The sequence below is a fragment of the Cynocephalus volans genome, chromosome 4, assembly GCF_027409185.1.
Source record: "Cynocephalus volans isolate mCynVol1 chromosome 4, mCynVol1.pri, whole genome shotgun sequence".
Lineage (NCBI taxonomy): Eukaryota > Metazoa > Chordata > Mammalia > Dermoptera > Cynocephalidae > Cynocephalus > Cynocephalus volans.
The window spans coordinates 163,076,523-163,089,376 of NC_084463.1; the positions used below are offsets into that span (position 1 = coordinate 163,076,523).

A 12,854-nucleotide genomic window follows, 5' to 3' on the forward strand; every position below is an offset into this window, starting at 1 on the left:
GGGCAGGCCAGGCCGAGAGTGGAAATCTGCCTAGAGTTTTTCTTCCCAGGAGATCCAGCAAACCTGATGGGGGCAGCGGCAGGGGAGGACAGCCATCAGAGCCCATCAGCAGCCTCACCCTGGTTGAGGGCACCAGGGAGGAAGTTAACATTATTGACCTTGCACAGGTGATTCGGCAGCAGTTTGTGCAGGACGAGGTGGACAGAATCCTGGGTGCAAATCCCAGCTCCCTAGCTCCTTGGCTAATACAGGCTGTGGCCCCAGGCCAGGAGTTTAGGCTCCCTGAGCCTCAGTTTCCTGATCATAAAATGGGGATGATAACAGAGTTGCCTGCTGGGGCTGCGTGGGTATGCAGTGTCTGTCGCAGATCTGTAGCCGTGTAGGCTCTGAGTGTTGACCGAGGAACAATGTGCCCTGCTTGTGGAAGTCATGAGCAGACCAGGAAGAGTCAGAGGGTCCCTGCCCTGAGAAGCTCACAGTTTAGAGGGGACGTGAGGAAACATACACAAGTGTCACCTGCTAAGAAGTGCTACAGCAGAGGCAGAAATCCCGGGAGGACTGGCTGGGTGGAGTAGCAGGGCAAAGTGTTCGAGGAACATGGAAGAGCATTGCAAAGCACAGGGGCACAAGGGTGACCGCAGCCCCAGGAGGGGTGGGGCTGAGTGGGAGGAAAGCTGGGCCCAGGATACATGAGGAAAAGCAGTGAGAGTAGGCGTGGGGGACCGGTCTGATGAAGGCCTTCAAATCCATCCCAAAGGAGTTGGGACTGGACTTTGCAGACACTCTGTCAACACAGGTGGGGGAATTTACTGTTATGCAGCTGCGCCAGGCTAGGAAGAGGACCCACCTGGATGTTCATGAGGCCCCTACACCAGGCAGCAGCCCGCAGCCCTCTGCGCCCTGGTAGTAACGTTTTATATTTCTACCTGGGTATCTTCATCGCCAATGCAGCCACGCCAGGCAGCTGCTGTCCCCAGTGGCATAGATTAGAGGACGGAGGTCCCCACGGCTCAACGACATGGCCAAGGTCATGCAGTGGGCCGGAAGGAGGGACTGGGAACCGTGTCCAGTGATCTCGGAGCCCACACTTTTTCCTTTTTTCTCGACAGCACCTGGGGTGTGCAGTTGCTGTCTCTGGCCAGGTCCATCTTCCGAGACCTCACCCCACCCCGCTCCCGTTTTGACAACACACGTGTTCCTTCTCGACCTCGGGAGGGACTCTGCTGCCCCCGCGTGGCCGCATGGCTCACTGCCGGCCCGAGGACCCAGAGAGGCCCGCGACGCCTGGGTCACCCCGGCCCTCGCAGGCTTCAGCCTCTTCCCCCAAGAACGGGCAGAGGGCTGCGTGGGGAGCAGAAATAACAGGGTCTCCAGCTTCTCCCCTTGCTCACTGAGGGACTCCAGTGAAGTCACATGCTCCTGCCTCAGTTTACCCCTCTGTAACATGGGCATAAATTAAGACCTTGAGGGTTGTGAGGAGGATTAATGAGAGAGCAGGGGCTCAGTGATCCCGGAGAACCTAAGACCTGTGTTTTGTCCCTTCCTCTTATGGAGAAAACAGGCCTTGGTGCAAAGTCTGCCATGGAGCATGTTGACTGAGAGGTGAGGTCTCCACATCAAACGTACCGCGCCCTGCCTGCTGCTCCCAAGGCCTCCACCCACTGTGATCTTTGGTCCGACTGGCCATGCAGGTGCTCGAGAATTACAGGCCAGCAGGGAGAGGCATGTGATCCTGGCCTGCTGGAGGAGGGGGAACTGGGAGAGGAGGGGGCCAGTCCCCATTGCAGGCACCTTGAGCACTGGGCTCTCAGCCTCGCCTGCTGCACCCCATCCAATCGGGCTGAGAGCCTGGGCCCGGGAGCCGCAAGCCACCCCAGGGTCTCCTTGCCAGCTGTGGTGCAATTCCTGTTTTCCCTGCCCCAGCGCCCCAGCAGGTGTGTTTGCAGGCTCAGTGCCAGGCCCGGCTATCCTGCTGGCCCCAGGAAGCTAGAGAAGCCCCTACCCACTCCTGCCAGGGCCAAGGGGCTGCTGCCACTTCTAAAACCCCAGCAGGAAGGGGCCTTCATGGGGCTAGCACAGACCCAGGACCCCCCAGGCGTGCCTTCAGCCACAGCCCTGAGACCCACACCCTCCTCTGCCACCTCTGGGCAAAGACTCCTGTCCTGGGCACATTTGATGACTTCCCTTCCCTTCCCTGCTGCCTGGGAGGTGACTGGGATCCCACTGGGATGGAGCTGTGTCCTGCAGGAAGGGTAAGGTGAGAGGCACCCCATGTCTGAGCTCCAGGAACGTCCTCGAGAGGAAACTGCACAGTGCTCCCCTGGTTCAGAACCCTCATTTGGGGGCTGCCCCTGAAGCCTCCCCACCTACAAGTCCCCATCCCTCTTCACACCCAACCAAGTATCTGCTCCTGGCCCCAGACCTGGGGTCACCCATTGGTGCACACACCCTGCCTCCGACCAGGAGCGCCTGCCGTTCCACGGCTCGCTGCAGACCGATTGCTAATGGGCATTTTCGGACCATCACGCTGGCTGTGCTGAGAGACAGACTACAGTGCAGAGTGCTTGCCTTGGACAGGGAGAAAAGGGGCACATGGAAGGGCAGTGGCTGAAGCAGGGGACGGTGTGTGGCACAAAGGGCTCAGGCAGGGCAGGGGCCGGGAGAGCTGCAGGGGCAGCTGATAGGGAGGTGGGAGGAGGCTCAAAGGGGCAAGGGTGTGGGGTGCTGGAGGCTGCAGAATCTAGAAGCAAGATGCAGTGGAGGCAGGAGGAGCTCGCAGGAGGCAAGGACAGGAGGCAGCGAGTGTAGATGGTGGCTTGGAGTATAGACAGTGGCTTGGAGTGGCTTGGCAGTGGATGTGACAGAGAGGAAAGAATGAAGGAGAGTGACCAAGTCATGGCTGTCGCTCAAGAAGGGAGGATTTTGCTCCTGTTTGCAAGCTGAGTGGGTGAGGCCGGCAGAAGGGACATGCGCTGAAGGGGTCTCTGCAGGGTGAGGATCTGGGGAAGGAGTAGCGGGCAGTGCCAGGGAGGGGATTAGCCTAGGTTCAAACTCCAGCCTGGCCACTTTCTACCTGCATGACCTTAAGCAGGTGACATCCCTGCTCTGAAACACGGTGTCTCTCCTGAGAGGTGATTTGGAAGAATCAGGGGTGTTAAGATGGACTTTCTGCCTCAGTTTTGCCTGAAGTATTGAAAGTCTAAAGGAAAAAAGTAGGTGCCCTCCTGCCTGGGGCTCCAAGCTTTAGAGGGCCCCACTCCCCCTCCAGCCTGCCGACCCCCACAGGGCCAAGGGGACACGTCCCTGGGCACCCCACCCCCCTTTAGGCTTTGCCTTAGGTACGTGGACCCCAAACTCCCTGCCTGAACAGTACAGAGCCTTGTGCAGGCTGTGGGGGCTTCCCACGGGCGGACCCCACCTCCGAGAGGGGAGGCCCAGGGGCTGGTCTCCTCTGGTCCCCATGCTCCAGCACAGAGCTCTGAGGAGTCCAGAAAGTTCTGCTTGGAACTGCCTTCCGGGGGCTATGAGGGATATTTGTCCCGTGAGGAGGATGGAACATTCCTTATTCTACAGACCTTTTTTTTTTTTTTTACAGTGACCACCCATAATATTATCATCTAGTTTCAAAATTTGTTAAGGTTTTGCCACATTTGCCAGAAATATAGATATTGAAAGTACTTGCAGACAGTATGCTGCTTGTCTACGACATAGTTTAGAACATATCACCTAAGAACATTCTCCTACACAGAATCATTTTGTCATACCTACAGAAATACTAATAATTCTTAATACAATCAGAGCTAATTTTAAAGCAGGATAGGATCAGTCAGGATATCTCTTTCGCCTCTTTTTGTCTTGAAAATTCCTCCACTTTTTTTTTTTTTTTTTTAAAGGTGTTGATGTGTTTAGTGATTGATAACTTTTAAGTAGTAGGCCTGGTACTGGGACCTGCTTTGTACTCTTGTCCTGGGTCCCCCACATGCTTGGGGAGTGAGGGTCTGCAGAAGGAACCTGGCTCCACCAGCCCCAGGGTGACAAACTTGCTCCAGTTTGCTCCAGGACTTTCCCAGTTTTAGCCCTGAAAGTCCCATGTCCTGAGAACCCCTCGGTTCTAGGCAGATTGAGAAGGTGGGTCACCCTAATAACCTACCCACGCTGAGAGTGTGAAAAGAGGAGTGGGTGGGGTGAGACAGCCTAGCAAAGAAGGCTTCAAGGAACCATGTGGACATGTGGCCCTTGGCGCTGGGGGTGGGTGGATGACACACATGTCTGGTGTTTGCTCCATGCCTGATAAATTCAAGGCCAAGGTCATGGCTGTAGCTGCTTGGCTGACCATGGAGCTGGACCAGTGTCCTTGCTGGGGTAAGCTGCACTTTGCCAGATGATTGAGCAAGGGTGTGTGTTTACAGGGATCAGACGCTGTTTGAGAAATATCCAAGGTGCCCACAAAGAGTTGGTGAAAGAAAGAATCAACATTTGGATCCCCCAAACCTACAGGGTCCTGGTGCTGGCTCGTTCCTGTGCCCTCTGTCCCTCCCTCCCCCAGCTCCAGCCTTGAGGAGGCAGAGGCAGCTGAGCTGGGGGGGGGGGATGCAGAAAGAGAAGAGGCTGACCTGGCCTTCACCGTGGCTTCCCTGCCCAAAGCCCAGTCCCTCTGGAGGAGGAGAGGAGCTGTGACTCAAATAAACTTGACTGTTTGGATCAGTAAACTGGAACTGGAATTGCAATTCCTGAACTGAGAATGTTCTTGGGACTAGAAGTGACCCAGGGACCTCATGGCCCCTGAGAGTGGCCCAAAAGGTATGGCAGCTGCCCAGGTTTTCACCCAGGTGCAAGGATGACCCTTGCACCCTTGACCCTGAGCCGTCCTGTGTGTTCTGCTCGCTCATACCTTGGTGCCTGGCCCTCACTGAAAGGGACAGCTGCTATATATTTGGAAACAGCTCTCCTCAAGGTCACAGACGCGCAGGGAACAAGTCTCCATCCTCACTCAGCAGCAGCCCTCACACCCGGCCCTGCCTCTCACTTCTCTCCTGGTTCCCCTCTCTACCCTCTGAATGTGGAGGGGCCCCAAGGCTCAGCCTTGAACCTCTTTCTTCATATTTGCTCCTCGGGGATCATGGCCTTAAATACTGAAGATTCCTACATGTCCATGCCCAGCCCAGCCCTCTCCCCTGAACCACAGATCCTTCCCACTCTACTCCACTGGGAATCTACCAGGATCTCGACTAGATAAGCGCAGGGTGAGACTCCGCATCTCACCCACGTGTGCCCAGCTCTGTTCCTCCTGTGGTCCCCTCCTTCCATGCACCCAACACATAGGACATCAGTGAACGGCAGCCCCAGCTTGGGCCAAACGTTTGGCCTTGACGACTCCTTCCTTCAGCCTTGAGGTTGCTTTCCAGGCCCTGAACAAACACTGTGTCTTCCTAGTGAGATCCTCTTCATCCTTCGACCCTCTCACCTGCTTTGTGTCTTCCAGAACAGCATCACCCTCTGGCCCTCTGGAGCGTGGGTGGCAAAATATTTTAGGCTTCGCAGCCCATACAGTCTGTGTTGCAGCTACTCACCTCTGCCACCATAGTGTGAAAAGAGGTGATAGCCTGGGCAACCCTTCCCTTTCTGATCTCAGTTTCTTCCTCTGTAAGATCGGGGTGTGAGGATTAAGTACCCTACTAGTTTCCTGGGGAGCTGTAACAAAGTACCACAAACTGGGTGGCTGAACACAGGAGGAATTTGTTCTCTCAGAGGGCTGGAGGCCAGAAGTCTGAAGTCAAGGCGTGGCAGGGCTGAGCTCCCTCTGCAGGCTCTAGGGGAGGGTCCTTCCTGCCTCGTCTGGCTTCTGGTGGCTTTAGGCGCTCTTCAACTTGTGGCTGTGTCACTCTGATCTCTGCCTCATCTTTGCAGGCCATCTCCCCTCTCTCTCCTCCTCTTCCGTGTGTCTCAATCCTCCCCCTGCCTTTCTTTTATAAGGATATTTGTCACTGGATTTAGGGCTCACTTGGATAATCCAGGATGATTCTCTCATCTTGAGATTTATTTTAACTCAATTATACCTGCAAAGACCCTTTTTCCAAATAGGTTAACATTCACAGGTTCCAGGGATTAGGATGTGGATATATCTTTTTTGCGGGGCCACCATTCAACCCACTACTTTAAAGCACTTAGAAAGGAAAGTGAAACCTGAATGTCAACTCCTTAATCTGCAGTGAAAACTAAAATGGCTAAGTGGACCAGACACTCACGTGGGCTGTGCAGGGTAGTCTCTCCTCAGAGGCAGGTTACTTGGCAAACCAAATGACCAGGAGAGTTGGCACAATGGCTGCAAAACATAAGGGATGGACGACACTATCGGAGGGAGAAGAGGAAGAAGGGGTGACTGCACAGCGGTGCGGCACATCCACCCTCACACCCTGTCTTGGGTCCGTGTTAATCCCAAATTACATGAATATGGTGCTTTAAAAGATAAAGAATACATTTACAAGTCTTATTTGAGGTTCATTTCAGCACGGACAGATATGAAGTCGAGCAGATAACATCATTCCCATTTTATGAGTGAGAAAATTGAGGCTCAGAGAGGTGATTCCAGCCTGTGTCCTTCACCCCCCAGCTGCTGCCATAGAAACCATGGCCCGCCACCAACTGAGCCCTCCTTGCCTGCTCTTGGTGCAGGTTGCTGGCAGGCAGTGCCTGTTGCAGGGGAGGGGTCTGGGGGATCTGAGGGATGGGCTGGCCAGTGGGCATTCCCACTGGGAGCCTCCAGGGAGCTGACTTCTGGAGGATGCTGTAGCTCAGTGGCCCGAGGCACACCTCTGACCACAGCAATCAGGCCTGCCAGGCAGGAGGGGCTACGTGCCCAGAATAACTTTCCAGAGTCAGCATGTTCCAGCTTGGGAGGGAAACCAGAAAGGCACTTTCCACCAAGTGTCACGGGGCTGAGACGTTGTCCTCAGATGGGCCTGAAATGGACTCGATTGAGTCATTGAGCCTCTGTCCCCGGAAACGATGAGATCGGACAGGTGCTGGGTCCCTGCTACTTTACTGGGACAGAACTTGAATCTGAGGAATGAATTGAGAGTGAACATTTCCAAATGCGAGGCCTGAGAAAAGTTCAGCGGCGTTGTGAGCTGCGGCAGGCAACCTTCCGGGGAAGTGGAAGCTTAGCACATCCTCCGGTTGCTTATTATGTTACTGAAGGGTCTAAAAATTACTGTCCTTGTGATGTCAGCATTCCACAGAGGAAAGGAGCGACGAGTTCCAATTCACTCTTTGCAAATGACTTTTCTTGAAGTTCTGACCGGAGTCAGGTGACCTGGGATCTTGGTACGTTTTCCCTTTAATCATTTGCAAAAGTGACTGTAAGATCTTCAGCTTCTCCATCCATAGTCCTTCCCAAACTCAGAGCGCCGACTCGGGCTTTGGCCAGTTGTAATGAGCATCCACTAGTACAGCGGCTGCGGCAGGCCACCCTGGGCCCCCTCTCTCTCATGCTGACAGCAGTGTCCTCAGCAAGCCCTGTGAGCTCTTCCTAAGAAGCCTGAATCGAGCCCCTCTTGCATCTACAGCCCTCTCCCCACCCGAGTCCCAGACGCAATCTCTCCTGGCTGGTGTCATCATTTCCAACTGCAGACCAGTCCCCCACGTCCCCCTTCCCCCACTCCCAACAGTCCTGTCCCCACTCAGCAGCCAGAGTGCTACTTTTATGAATGTAAATCAGATCGTTTCATCTACTTGTTCATCCAGCATTTACTGAGCACCTCCCATGTGTCAGGTCCTGGTCTAGGTAGGCACAGGAAACACAGCAGGGAACAAAATAAGCAAAAATCTCTGCTCTTGTGGAGCTTGCCTTCTAGTGGAGGGAAGAAGGGTAATTACAGTAGACGTTTAGTGGGTCAGAGTGCGAAGGAGAAAAGTAAAGCAGAGACACAGAGCAGGCAAGTATTGGGCAGTAGGGGATGCGCAGGCAATTTTCAACTGGGGTCAGGCAGGGCCTGGCTGAGGAGCTGAGGAGGCGAGGGGGTGAGCCATGTGGATAAGTGGGGTGAAAAAGTTCCAGCACTGAGAATGGCAAGTGCAAAGGCCCTGAGGCAGGTGTGTGCCCAGTGTGTTCGAGGGCCAGGGTGGAGGCTGCTGTGCCTGGAGCAGGGGGAGGTGGGGAAGGGAGAGTGGGTAATGAACCTGAGAGGGAGGGGAAGAGGTGTGGCCAGGTCAGGCCCTGTAAGTGCCCTGAGGCCTTTGTTTCTATTCTGACTGAGATGGGAGCCATGGCAAGCTCTTGAGTGGAGGAGGAATGTGATCTGATGTGTTTTAGCAGGCTCACGGGCTGCTCTGAGATTGGGCTGAATGGAGTCAAGATCAGAAGTGGGAGGCCCATCGAGGGGTAAGAGGTGACTCACACTAGGGCAGCAGTAGCAGAGGTGTGAGAAGACCCAGGAGTCTAGATCTGTTTTAAAAGTCGAGCCAATAGGGTGGGCTGCCAGGGCTGGGCATAGGGTATGGGAAATGAATCAGCAAGGATTTTTGCTGCTTAGATCTCTGTAATGGCTTCCCATTGCTCTTGGGACACATCCTCGCCTCTGAGGTCTAGGATGTGCTGGCCCCAGCTGGCCTCTCCTACCACACCTTCTGCCTGCTTCTATCCCACCTCCAGCTTCTGCAGCCATGGCTTTTTATGGTTCCTCCTCCTCCAAGTCCAGCAGCCAGGCTGGTCTCCTCCCCAGGGCCTTCACCATGATGTTCTCTCTGCCTGAACGGCTCTCCCCCAAGCATGGCTGCTCCTTGGAGGGAGCTCAGCTTTCTCTACCTCCCTAAGCCGGAATTTCCCCATCACTGCAGCCCAACACTCCCCATTTTTCATGGCTTTCCTCACGGCTGTTAATGGTGCTTTTGCTTTAATTTTCTGTCTTGCTTTTGTTTGCTTCCTTCCTAGAATATAAATCCCATGAGGGCAGAGGTATTCTTCCTGACCAGTAGCTTTGCAAAGTCGTCACAGGGACGTTCAGAATGCACCCTTTGTGAGGACCCAGTTATTTCTGTGAGCTGTCGCTAGTCCTCCCCGCACCTGCAAAGGACGCATTGCTGTCCCCATTTCATGAGAGAGGCGAGAGTGCCCGGAGAGGTTACATTTAGACCTGCCAAGGGCACTGGGGTTCTAGAAAGCACCAGAGCCAGAGGTGGAACTTGGGCCCCTGATTCCAGGGCCCCTCCTGGGGTCCCTCCCGGCTCTGCTTGGGTGACAGTCCCTGCTCCCAGCCCCTTCTGCGGAGGGCTCAGCTGCCGGCCTGCTGACGGGCTCGAAGGCGGGGTGTGCGTGGAGGGCTCCCCCTCCGCCAGCTAGAAGCACGCTCAGAACACGTGTCTCTTGCTCAGGCTTCGTGTATCACGATTAATAACGAATGCAGGGGGACTACGTTTAGTTTAAAAGCGAAACCTCAAGCCCACTCCCGCTCCCAGCCCGTCCAGCTTCATCCACTTCTGTCCCTGCTCCGTCACCGACTCGCGGTCGCCCCCCCCAAGTGAGAGCAGGTGTCGCAGGGACCCTGCCCTGCCCGGGTGGCTGTGGCTCGGGTGGCGGCGGTTGCGGGGAGCGCACAGACCTGGCTCGAGGCCCCCCTGGCTTCCAGCTCTGAAACGGCCTCGCTGTGTGTGCCCTGGGCCAACCCCGCCCCGTGCCTCAGTTTCCCCAATCGTCAAGGCCAGGTCCTTGCAGCTAGCTCTACAGGTGACACACCTGCTTCCGGGACTCGATGGGCCGCCGGGCCCCGCGGGGAGAAAACCCGGCGCCCAAGCCCTGCGCCGAGCGCCCCGGCCGCCGCCCCCAGGGCCGGGCGGGGGGCGGGGACGCGGCGCGGCTTCCGCTCCCGCGCGCCCTGCTGCCTCCTCCCCCGTCCTCCTGGTCCGCGGCGCCCGAGGGGGGAGGCGGGAGGCGCCGGGAGCCGCGCGAGGAGCCGCCGCGCCGCGCCATGGAGCCCGAGTGAGCGCGGCGCGGGCGCGTCCGGCCGCCGGACAACATGGAGACGGCGCCGCCCCGGCCGCTGCTGCCGCTGCTGCTGTCGCTCTGCTGCAGCCTGGCCCCCGCCGCGGGTAGGTGGGCGCGGGGACAATGGCCCGGCAGGCGCGGGCGGCCAAGTGCGCGGCGCGCGCGCCGCCCCGGCCGCGGCTCTGCAAGTTGGAGGCGAGTTGGGGCGCGCGCCGCGGACCCCCCGCCGCCCGGGGGCCGCGCGCGGGGCCTTTGTCTCGCCCGCCCGGGCCCTTACCGGGGACGCCGCGTCCCGGGCCGGCCAGGAGGGCGCGCGGGCGGCGCCGACCCCGCCAGGTGCGGCGCGGGCGGGTCCTCACCTGCCCGCCGCCCGGGGCGCGCTCGGAAATGCGCCCGCGGGCAGCCGGGCAGCCGCGGCCGCGCCGGGAGCGGGTGGCCTCGGGCCCGGCGCCCGGCGGAGCCGCTCGGCCCAGAGTCAGGCCTCGCCTGTCGGGAACTACTCGGGGAAGTGTCTTTCCCGAGCCTGTCTCCAGTGGCCGCGCGGCCGGCCTGCGAGCTCCGAGAAAGTTCTGCGCGGCGCGGGGCGGCCTGGCCCGTGGCGCTGCCCCGTTGATCTGCGTGGCTGTCGGTTTCCAAACGGACTGACACTTGCCAGGTGCCCGGCCGACCCGAATGATCCATCTGTGGCCACTGAGGCCCCAAATGGTGGCGCCGGGCGGCAGCTGACCGGTGCCCAACCCTGGGGCCGGGCGTGTGGGGGGTGACGTGGTCCCAGAGTGTGTGGGTTGCGGGGAACTGTGCTTGTGCCTCAGTTGTACACACCCCGGGGCAGATGGAAGGCTGAGGAACTTTCTCTCCAACTTTTGGTGTGTCCCAAGGGGTGGAGTTGAGGTCAGGAGGACTCAGGAAACCTAAGCAGTTGTGAAACGCTACACATGTTCTTTTAATTTGGAGATTGCCATGTGGTTTTTGAAGCAAGCCTCTTGCTACCTAAGTCATTCTCCTCGGATGTGCGTGTTTTGTTTTTCTGGAGTGTGGCTGGCCAAGGGGACTCAGCTAGCGAGTCCAGTGCACCCCTGGCCGCCTGTTCAGCTGGTGGCAGTTTGCCGGGGGGGAACCTCACGTCCCTTTGTCTGGGCCTCTTTAAGGCACACAGCTGTCTCCCTGACTATTTCCAGTGTGGACATTGCAGGCAGGGGCCCGCCTGGCTCTGTGGTTAGATCCCACTGCTGCATCCCCCCAGTGGAGGTTTGGGGGGGCTTCGAGGAACAGAAAGAGCTTGGCCTTGCTTTCCTCAAGTCCTCCCGCCTCGAGCCCCAGCCTAGAGCTCCTCTGGGCAGTTTCACCCCAAAAGTGTCTCTCTCAGGAGCGTGTTTACATTTTGGGGCCATGTCTGGTGCTCGCAAAACAAGGTGAAGACAAAACAATGACAGTATCTGGATCATGCAGGCCAATGCTGCTCCTTTTCTTTCCGGAAATGCCTGGTCACGCAGGCAAAAGGGGTTTTTTTGGGAAGCTGTTTGTTTTAAAGGTGGGGTTTCTAAGCTGGCGGTGTTACTCTTCACCTCATTGCAGTTTTGGATTTTCTGTGCATTTGGGGGCAACGTTACTGGAATTGAATGCTGGTCAACTGTCTGATTTGAGCCCCTAAGGAGGAAGAATTACATCTGTGGAGTTCAGTTGTGTACGAGGCAGAGATAGAGTTGATTATTTTAACATTAGGAAGCAGGGCCTGGGAGCACGAACTAATGTGGTAATCCAGTCCTAAAATGGAAGGAAAGGGAGGACTCTTTCTGCAGAACTATTTTGACTGTTCTCGATGTGTTAATGAGTATGTCCCTGACTTTCTGTGTTAGAAACATGCCTCAGTCTGGGTGAAGCCACTAAGTCGGCAGCTAATTATTTTTCCTGATTGCTTCCTGTTGCAGTTTGAAGCTGTGAGCCCATGGAAACGCCTTTGTTCTAGTGGTCCTGGTACTGAGCTTGGCATGCCCCAGCCCCGAAGCCCCGGGCCTCTCTCCTCTGGGCCCACAGCACTTGTTCCAGGACCAGCCCTTCCAGGCGGCCCCCAGGGAGGTCACTGCAGATGCTCACTGCCTGGCCCGCTGGGAGGGCCCAGCGGACATGTGCTGGGTTAACTAAGTGCCATGTAGAGTTCCCTGAGAGTCCCTTTCCAAAGCTGGGCCCATGAGCCTTTAACTTTCAAGTCCAGGAAATCATCAGCCCCTACCTACAATCTGACATTTGTTCGGTGCTTCTCTGGGGATGTCCACCTTGTGGTTCCTGTCTTGTTTGGAACCCATTTAATTTTGGCCACACTGTGTCACACTGCTCAGGCATTTAGCAGAATTGTGTAGGGGGGTGGAGTGGGGTGGGGGGAGTTCAGTCAGGTGAGGACCTGGCATTGCTTTCTGCCTTGTGGCAAGGGGTTGCCGGGGCTGAGAGTGGGGCTTTGGGGTCAGACCAACCTGGGTTTACATGCTCTGTAGCTGTTTGATTTTGGGCCACTTACTTAGCTTCTCTGTGTCTAGACTCCTTATCTGGTCCCCTCCTCTCCCAAGCGGTCGGGAGCATTAAATGCTATGTGAGACCTTTAGCACCATCCCTAGCCCAGGTGAGGCACTGGGGGTGGCAGAGTCCAAGTGATTGCAGTTGTGTAATGGGGTCCTTGATCTTGCTGGCCTGGCAGGACTAGAGGCTGTTATTGCACAGTCTGGATTTTTCTTCTGTGAGTGATCTTGGAAATCCAGTCCACTGACTGACTCATTTATTGCTGCTGCACCGGGTGGGGTGTCATGGGCTAGGTAGCAGTGTGGACAGAGCCCTGGTGCCCAGGGTCGAATCCCAGCCTTGCCGCTTGCTGGGGGGAGGGGGG

The 12,854-nt window shown here is 56.8% G+C and overlaps 1 protein-coding gene across 1 annotated transcript in view; it reads left to right on the forward strand.

Moving 5' to 3' along the window:
- Window positions 1-9,911: 9,911 nt before the first annotated feature.
- Window positions 9,912-12,854, forward strand: part of LRP5 (LDL receptor related protein 5) — a 110,542-nt gene continuing 107,599 nt past the window's right edge. Inside the window, exon 1 of the mRNA XM_063092971.1 lies at window positions 9,912-10,083. Coding sequence (XP_062949041.1) covers window positions 10,011-10,083 — 73 coding nt within the window. The 5' untranslated portion in view covers window positions 9,912-10,010. The remainder of the gene's footprint in view (window positions 10,084-12,854) is intronic.